The 10,487-nt window shown below is 37.2% G+C and overlaps 1 protein-coding gene across 1 annotated transcript; it reads left to right on the top strand.

Moving 5' to 3' along the window:
- The first annotated feature begins 237 nt into the window (after window positions 1-237).
- LOC121370031 (glutamate receptor ionotropic, kainate 4-like) lies at window positions 238-8,246 on the top strand. The gene is made up of 7 exons (XM_041495127.1): window positions 238-384; window positions 1,280-1,435; window positions 1,913-2,071; window positions 3,430-3,530; window positions 4,816-4,903; window positions 6,521-6,836; window positions 8,017-8,246. Exons 1-7 carry the CDS (start codon window positions 238-240, stop codon window positions 8,244-8,246), a joined length of 1,197 nt encoding a protein of 398 aa, XP_041351061.1.
- The last annotated feature ends 2,241 nt before the right edge of the window (window positions 8,247-10,487 follow it).

The raw sequence follows: 10,487 nt of genomic DNA, 5'->3' as shown, positions 1-10,487 counted from the left end.
TTGGTCAGGGCAATATCACTATTTAAGGAAGGTCATGTGACTGGGTTTTTTTTTAACCAATAAGAATATAGATATATTTTCATTATGTAATATATATATATCCTAATGTAGCTTTTTGTAACTGTACCTTTGCCTTTTACCAGCAGGTTTTCTTCGTAAATATTCGGTGTATTTTTTCTAGAGTATTTATTACATTCTGTTACCGAACACCTGGCGAATGCGGGTAATGGAATACTCATGAAAATACACAGGACAGGATTCCACAAAGATAAGGACAACACATTGTTATCATCATTTCTGCTGGATGTGCACCAACGTATATTTCCTCAGCTGGACTTCCTTTTACTGACGAGCGACGCTATAGTCTGGGATGTCCTCAGCTACGTAAGTATACGTTAGTATAATACAGTCGAGAGTTTCAAGCTGAATAATTACACAACAATTGTAGTAACATATATTCGTAATTTTGTGATATATGCACTTCTACGAACTGATTTCAGTGATACTCAAATAGTGGTAAAGGGATAAAAACAAATTCTGCTAAAAACTGTAAACGTATTAAATTTCATATGCACAAAAAGGACCTACATCACAACAATAAAAGTGTTCACAAAATACATCGCAGGGCTCCTGCATTTTTAATGCAAATAATCATATTGATGTGCGTACCTTTATTTGACACCTAATAGCCGATGTTTATTTTTGTGCTGTGATGTTTATTCATTCATTCATTCATTCATTTAACACATGCAAGATATTTGCCACTAATGCAATCTTTTATCGACTAAAATTACATATAAAATGTATTTCTTTGTTTAAAAGATCTATGTTTATGATTGTCTCAATATTTGTATGTAGCCCAAACTGGATTTGGTATACAACTAATCATATGTCCGACACCTTGTGTTAACCTGTCTTTGATATACTGCATAAACAACTTTGCAGGTATTCGGCAATAGTAACTTTTGTGACGTTAGCTATATTAAATATTTTATAGCGAAGATTAATTAAACTGTATTGTGGTGTCGTAAAACAAACACTATGTTGTAAACGCATGGGATAAAGTATATTTGCCTAGTTAGATGATTTAAACGATAAGGACAGTCAACTCGTCCTGTATTGTGGTGTCGTAGAACAAACATTATGTTGTAAACGCATGGGATAAAGTATATTTACCTAGTTAGATGACAGTAAACTCGTCCTGTATTTTATTCTTGAACATTCAAAAGAAAATCTTGATGCGAATTGTGAGTGTTATGATTAGATCTGTGTTTTTCAGGTAAACAGGTTTGATTCATTGAGTAACAGGACGACCGACTTTAATTACCACTCTAAGTGGCTCGTGTTGTTGAAGTCTGAAAATGTTGACAAGTCTGTGAACGAACTGGACAGTTTACACAATGTTGTATTTGTGAAAGCCGGCTGCAATTTCAAGGTATGCATTATTTAATATTCAGTAATCAACATCGCAACATGCTACATGTCAGCAAAACGAAAATAATAAATTTTGAAATTGTTAAGAAAATTGTAATATTCTCAAAAGTACAGAGGAGTTTCTTATTAAATAGGCGATAAAAAAACTTAACAACTATAAAAAGTAAAGTAATACAATTTCTTCTGTAAAACAGAAGATTTGCTATTGGTCTGTTATTAAATTAACAGCTGTCAAAAATATAACGGATTCCTTTGTTTCTTACTTATTAAACGGATTTTGAAATCCGTATTATCTATATGCATAATAAATCGATTAAACATGTATTTGTAGTCCAAGATATTATTTTAATTTCAAAGCAGTTATATGAAGAAAAGCCCCAAGAACAAACAACCTTTCTTTATTAAAATTATTGTTTGCAATTTAATGACTCCAGTTAACAATACTCCAATCACCAGTGCTATTTTATACAAATTTCAGACGTATAACAGTTATACAGAAATCATGACCCTGGTACACCATAGTAACTCTACAGTTTTACAGAATGTGATCTATACACACAACGTCAACAACAGCATCCTGTTTCCTGCGCTGAAGTATGGTTACAACGGCAGAAAGCTAATCGTTGCCACACTTTCAGTACGTATTGGGTTTTACAATTATCGCTATCAGGTGATTCATTAAAACAGTCCTTGGAGATGAATAACGGAAAACGTGCATGTTATAACGATTTACATTGTTACTAAAAACCTGCCTCTGTTGCTGATAGTTTTTACTTTGTAAGAAATAGTGAACACGAAGAATTAGTAGGTATCACACAATAAAACCCCCAGAAAACGTATGGAATATAGAACAATGAAACTTTCACGTCTAAAATGGCGCGTGATACACTCTTGTCCTGTGGTCGTTGGTTTCAGGATGAAATGAACTTTCTTATTAGTGCTTGATAGTTTTTCTTTAAGTCCTCCACCTCCAGTCATAAGAACCTTTCAATAGGGTACCCTTTCTTCGAGAAAGTAGGAAGCGGATATGCAGACAAGATCATAGTAGAAGAACTAAAAAAGGATCTTGAAATGTTGGGGTGGATAATTCTCGAAGCTTTCATCCTGAAAAAAAAAATTCAACAAAACACACACACACACACAAAACAACAACAACAACAACAACTCAAACTCCACCCTAAACCCCCACTGACACCTACAACAAAACATGAAGCAGAAACCACCTGTATGGGCTGTGGTATATGAAGACTATAGTGCAGTAAATGTTTAGTAGCTCAACGGTATGAACTCTTTTGACATTACTTTTTTTATCGTACAGCATTTCAGAACGAAACGTTTTCCACCCATAGACAACATAATAAGCTGTATTTGTGCTGATTTTTTATTTTCTATGTTGCACATGCCTTCCACTAGTCAACTTTAAAACGTAAGACGATTTTTGTTCGTTTAATGAATCACCCGATATCTATATGGCACAAAGAGTTTAATAATATATTTTGTATATATGTGTATGTTTGATATTTTAATATACAACGACAGGACAATGTATAGAAGGAAATGTTTTATTTAACGACGCACTCAGCACATTTTGTTTTTAATTTACGATTATATGAAAAGAAAAACAAAATGTTTTATTTAACGACGCACTCAACACATTTTATTTACGGTTATATGGCGTCAGAAATATAGTTAAGGACCTCACAGATAGAGAGGAAACCTGCTGTCGCCACTTCATGGGCTACTCTTTTCGATTAGCAGCAAGGGATCTTTTATATGCACCATCCCACAGACAGGATAGTACATGCCACGGCCTTTGTTACACCAGTTGTGGAGCACTGGCTGGAACGAGAAATAGCCCAATGGATCCGTCGACGGGGATCGATCCCAGACCGACCGCGCATCAAGCTACGTCCCGCCCCAAAGGACAATATATAGAGCAATCACGACAGTAACATATCTATGAGTGCGATTTGTTTACTGCATCTTGTATTGTAGGCATCATCACTGGTTCATTGGAAAACCGTCAACAATGTTACCGAGTACTCAGGTTTCTGTGTCTACTTGCTGAATTCTTTGGCAGAAAACCTGAACTTCACGTAAGTAAGATCATAAAGCTGTAATGCACAGAAATATTTTAATACGTCAACTAATTAGAATATCATATGTGACGAATCCAATACAAATAACTCCCATTATGGTTTATGTATTCTCTACAGAGTATGCCACGTCTAGGGCATACAGGCCAATATTGACAAACCTCACCCTCAACTTACTGTCAACCAGGTCTGGTGCTTATAAAACGTTTGGAATCTAGATCCGAGACTCTAACAGAGTCTGAGAGACTAATGTCATGACAGCGCCATACAAATCACATACGTGTGACGTCATTAGAGATTGTGTCTGGACTCTAAACGTTTTATAAGCACGGGCTCATATCTCGTGTGAAGCATTAATCCACTAACGCAGTAACACTTCCTTTGATTTACATTATTGTGAAATTGTCCTTTGCCTCACAAGAAAAAACCCAAACCACGCGTTGATTTTCAGCATTATATGTTCTTCTTTAACATTATATCATTATGCGCCTAATCGAAAGGAGTAGCATATTTAGAGGATATGAACGACAAAAACGTTATCCGCGATCAAGACCGTGTCTACACAATGCAAAGTCGAATGGAAATTTGTCAAAATAGTGGTTGATTCTATGAATCTCCATCTAATGCCTCGTCTATTCTATAGGACAAGCACTCCCGAGGGGATCCTTTACTGGACAAGACACCGTTCCTTGACCGCTCAAAAGAGAACTTCTACTCCCAGACTAAATCAAAACTAGTACAGGACAAAGCACATTGGAATAAATATAACTGTGCTGACATGCACCCATGAATCACTGTCAAAACAGAGATGATATAAATTGTTCGTGAAATATGAGCATATCCTGCCCTACTGGTGGCACCCGTCAAGAGTACTGCCACCATAGCTGTCAAAACGTCACTTCATCTAAAACTGCGGTTTGCCGCCTTTTCTATATACATTTTCAACATTGTCACATGTTACACATCTAATAGCAGTTGATTCAATTTTATGTCGTTAATCACACACCTCATATTAAGGGGTCCTTATCAAATGGATTAATGGCCATACAAAGTACATGTATTAGGTACTGTATAAATTTCCAAAAAACACCAACAACCCCACAACAATAACATAAACACCTGGACATCGGTGCGTTACAGATATAATTATAATAGTAAGCATGGACCTTTCAAACGTGTTTGTAGATTTCAAGGACATCAAGTTACTCTAGAGAAACACCAACAAACAGTGCATCCTAATATTGAAGTTAGCACATTACATACATTTATTTTGGGTTAATTTTAGGTATGAATTTGTAGAACCGACACGTGGATCCTGGGGCGTGCTTGTTAATGGATCTTGGAACGGACTTGTTGGTATGATGGAAAGACGGGTACATTTTATTTTATTCCACAGTTTTTTCCTTTGTTTTAAAGATATTTGTTTGAGTAGTTGGGTCACAAAGATGTGTCCGTAGATGCATGAGATGACACTTTACTGGAAGGATGGAAGGAATTTGCTCTCAAACTGTTGAATGTGCTCTAATTTTTTTTTTAAAATGTATCATAAAATACCACAGATGTTGCAGAAACCGACCACGAACTTGCCTCAGATTAACCAACTTTGATAGTAACACGTAAGACAGCCAGTAAGTAACCCACTTCTAGCAATAAAAGAACTCGAAGAACACAGCGTATCAAAAGGATCTTCCCTAAAGCATTCTATCTTTGATTTGAAAACTGCTCGAATCCCCACTCCTCACTTTTAACTTTATGCCTCATCAGCCTGTGGATACACTGTTTCCAATTCCAATACTGTAAATCTAACAAAAGTAAACAACATTAAATGAAGAATTTAGTTCGTCTAATAAAATGGTTTGCAAATGGATTATTTCCATTATCATATTCTTTATGCTTGGTTTATGTTAAACTTTCGTTCGTTTGTTTGTCGTTCATTGTCACGGGGATCCTATAATACCCGTAACTGAATAAAACACGATTATCCAAATATCTCTCCTAACTGTATATCTATTAGATCTCTCTGTATCGGGCAGTCTAATACCCGAGTGGCTCGGCTCTAGGTATAATCAGAGATAAGATCTTATATGAATATATAGTTCACTAGAAAACACAACAAAACACAATACACTTTGGAATCTGTATTAACACGTGTTATAATTGAGAAACGCTGCCAGGGGAACTTAATTGATAAAGGAATTACAACTCTATTCCTAACTGGTTAATTTTTAATTAACCCTTAACTACTCATTCAGTAACCTTGTAATACAGAATTAATACTGGTACCTATCACAATAAAGACAATAACCTACAGTTTACCTAGGTCCTCTAGGATGACCGGCTAAGCTTTATCTTACCAAATACTCGTATAAAAATATTAGAACAGTGAAGCCTACAATTTACTTCGTCAGATTACCGGAGACACTGTCTAAAGAATATTGGTATAATACAGTATTAAAATATTTAAAGTCACATCAATCACATCAAGGTTATACAACAGAGCAGAAAAATATATTTACCAGTCCAGTCGGACTACGTTCCCCGGGAGCCTTCCAATGTTTCTCCAAGTTATATCTAAAATCCTATTTATTTATTCAAAAATCTCAGAGACAGCGAATATCGCCTGGGGGCACAACGCAGTACCTCACCTATCATGTGATATTTCCACAACTCCCAGAGTCGGTATATTTTCTTAGATGACCAGACTTACTGTCGCCAGTTCGCTAGTAATACCCCGGTCATAAACCGCACTACCGGAGTTATTACGTAACTGCTGGCCACATGGCCTCCACACCTGGTCTAAGTGCACATTGGGACGCAGCTCTACCACCGTCGCGCGGGGGTATTACGTAACCAAGCTGTACACGGCCCTCTAAAACAATTAACATCGCCACAGGCGAAAAGATAAGAGCATGTACCGTCACATTCATTCAAACATTCGTTCGTTTGTTCCTTCATTCAAATTTTAATACTTGATGTTTTCATGCTGTTAGGAAGCGGATCTTGCGTTGGCAGACCTTACAATCAACATTGACAGGTCAAAGGTTATGCATTACCTTTTGCCGCCCATCTACTACGACTACATCGACATTATCTTCAAAGAAGAAAACAACATGCCATCAACGTGGATGACGCTGCTGCGACCGTTTTGTCCCATTGTGTTTATGTGGATAGCGGTGTGTGCTGCCAGTTTCTTCATCCTGTACGCTGCGGCGGTGATACTGTTTCGAAAGAAGTGCACACATAAAAACGAACCCAGGACTGCCAGCGACGTATTCTGGTTCACCATATCGTCCTTGTTGAAACAAGGTACGGATTAGAAGTTGCGGTTCTCCTGACAAAGTGCTTAAAACAGCTTTCTTAACAACTTGTCAGTTCAGAGGGGACAGCTTTAGGTTTTCAGACATTATAAGATGTGTCTGACTAACCAGGGATTTATCCAGGATATTTTTTCCAGCCACTGAATGATGCAGCACACCTCTGTGAAATTAATTTATAAGAACAAACAATTACTTATATATGTTGGGAATTTTTAACATAAAAATAGGGAATTGTCAGTGCCACTTTCTTTTGGGAAGAGGTCTTTGTTTGGACCCACAGAATGCCTGGATAAATCCTTGCTAACAGTATTTTAGGAAACTAAACGTACCTATTAAATACATTTTCGTGTTTAGAGAATTAGCGTCTGTATATCCCGTGTATTTACGGTCGTGTATTAATGTTTGTGACAGTTATTATTATATTTTATTTCTTACATCTATCTATATCTATATCTATCTATCAATCTATATATCTATATATCTATATATATATATATATATATATATATATATATATATATATATATATATATATATATGTACGAAATTACTGGGAGGGAAGATCCAGATAGGGCTATTACAACATTGAGTCGAAAGCAAACACTTTATTTATACTAACACTGACATTCTAAACACGAACATATATTTACTATGTAATTTTCATCACCAAAAAGGCTCTATATCTGTTAGTCAGAAACATCTTACAGTGGAAGCAATCTCATGATAGACCCTTTACTGTGGAATTGGGTTATACAGAAGTTAGAACGCAAAAAGAAATTAAAAAATGACAGTTCAAAATTATGTTATTAGAAACTATGTATATTAGTTATTTGAAATAAGATATTTACAATGGGTCACATTGCTTTATTTCTAAATGTTGACGTTCTTCAGGAATGTACTAAGTTATAACTTTATAATACATGTACATTAAAAAAGACTGTATTTAATAATACGTACTAAATAATGATAAAGGTTATGCGTAAAGATGGTGTGTATAATTTAACACAAGACACGCAATATAGTACGCTACACGCACACACACAGACACCCACACCTACCCCCTCCCCCCCGCCCCACCATGTCTCTCTATTTCTCCTTTTAGCAATCTCTATATTAAGCTATGGTGTATGGGCAATGAACTTTGTTATAGTATATTCAGCACGTTTCAGGTTCCAGAATCGACCCCACTACTCACGGCGCCCGCGTGCTGGTGTCGGCGTGGTTGCTGTTTGTCGTCATCATCGTCGCAGAGTACACTGCTAACCTCACCGCGGCGTTCACGGTTAGGCCCGGGCTGAAACCGTTCGAGAGTCTGAGACAACTTCTCGATAATCCCAGGTATAAGATTGGAATCTTCCCTGGAGGGATCACCAGTATGATACTGAAGGTACATCTATAGATCACTTTTAATAAATATGATATAATTAAATTTGATCTAGAATATACACATATTAGTATGACGCACGTGTGTGTGTGTGTGTGTGTGTGTGTGTGTATGTGTGTGTGTATGTGTGTGTATGTGTGTATGTATGTGTGTATGTGTGTGTGTGTGTGTGTGTGTGTGTATGTGTGTGTGTGTGTATGTGTGTGTGTGTATGTGTGTGTGTGTATGTGTGACTGTGTGTGTGTGTTTGTATGTGTGTGTGTATGTGTGTATGTGTGTGTGTGTATGTGTGTGTGTGTATGTGTGTTTGTGTGAGCATGCATGTATGTATGCATGTATGTATGTATGTATGTATGTATGCATGCATGTATGTATGCATGTATGTATGTATGTATGTATGTAAGTATACCGACGATTTCTTAAATATTAGGGTTTTTTTATTTATCAAAGTCCATAAAAAACCCAAATCGATAATATTAACATAGTCTGTGCAAACACCACTCCCTGTTCTGACACTGGCCATTATTGTCGCAATCAATTGGTAACAATCGATTTTAACGTTTAACACGGACTTCTTAAATCACATATGCAAAATATGTATAAAATGCAGACGAAATGAATGTGCAGAGTTTACTTGTTCCAAATATCACCAAAAATATGCCATGTCTAACCGCAGAACAGAGAGAACGCACCATTAGTATGGTGCAGGTGGGGGACATCGTACACCAATATTGCACGACGATTTGCTTGCACCAAAACAACGATAGTCAGACTAATGAGACGATTTAGATAGACGGGGAGAACAACTAACCTACCACGCACTGGAAGAGAATAGGTTCTTGACAGTAACGTCATTTTCATCCAATACTTTGGGTCGTGTAGTAAATCGACGTACTATGGCACGACGACTACCAGAACACGAAATTCGTGCCTACAGACCATAGAAATCTAGAGGAACAATTCTAACAACATGTGGACATCGCGTCCGGAGGCTAAGATGGGCCAGAACAGTCCTTCAATGGCGACATCAACAGTGGTCGAATTCATCTGTCTACAGATGAAAGCTGGTTCTCGCTCTCTCCCTACAGGTCCGACGGCAGAGTTCAAGTTTACAGGCGTAGATGAGAAAGAACAGCACGAGACTGTTCACGAATTTGAACCTTTTGGCCTAGGCAGTGTGGTGGTGTTGGGCGGTATTTGTGGTGACCAGAAGACGAAACCGTTCGTCACCGAGGGTAATCGAAACTGCGTTACATATCGTGATGAAATCCTGAGTCCTGTTGTTCTTCCATTTCTTCAACAACAGAAACATAGAACCATATTTCAACAGGACAATGCCAGGCCCCATACTGGTCGGATAGTACAGAACTTCATACATGATAACAACATCGATGTTTTACCTTGGCCAGCTCAATCTCCAGACATATCCCCGATTGAACACCTGTGGAATCAACTTGACACACGAATCAGACGATGCCCCCCCCCCCCCCCCCCTCCTCCGATAACAGACAAAAACTTGCACAGGTTCTGACAGAAGAATGATGAAGAATACCCAATGACGTCATCAGGCGATTGACCCGTTCCATGAGACGTCGTGGCGTAGCGTGTATTGATGCTTAGGGTGGCCATACCCGTTATTAGACACATATTGCATACAAATGTATTGGACAAGTTGACCGTGTTTATTTCAGCACATGGTGTCAATTCACAAATTGACCCCACGTGTCTATCGAACATTATTATGCAATCTGTAAGTATTGTTCAACTGTGATATTACATGTCATAACCTAAAAATGTATATAAGTTACAAATGTTATAACAAAAATGTTTTAGTCATTTAATTTTCTTTTTATAAAGCGTCAGTATACTTTCTTTTGTCCGTCAGTATATATGATTACTGGAAATGAATGAGCCTACGATCGAATGAATCATGCTTAATGACTACTTAGCAAAAACCATCTGCAATGGACTTGACTACAGGCATGTGTCTAGGGAATATTTAACTTTGCAGATAGAATGTACGGTTTGGGCTGTCCCTTAAGGCAATGACCACTAATAATCATTTATTGTCTGTTAGTTGTACTAAAAAAGCTTGCCTTTGTAAGTATCGTTAGTAACAAAATAAGTATTGTTATTTTTGTGACTACAAAAATCGCACTGGTTTCGGCGTATTGTATTTGTATATCGTTTATTTGTTATACTCTGCAGGTGTAACATTTAAAACGAACCGCTGTTGAAATAATTAAGAGAAAGGAA

This window comes from Gigantopelta aegis, chromosome 4 (genome assembly GCF_016097555.1).
Source record: "Gigantopelta aegis isolate Gae_Host chromosome 4, Gae_host_genome, whole genome shotgun sequence".
In the NCBI taxonomy this organism is placed as follows: Eukaryota; Metazoa; Mollusca; class Gastropoda; order Neomphalida; family Peltospiridae; genus Gigantopelta; species Gigantopelta aegis.
Note: the sequence above shows the minus strand (reverse complement) of the source record. Positions and strands in the feature narration are given on the sequence as shown.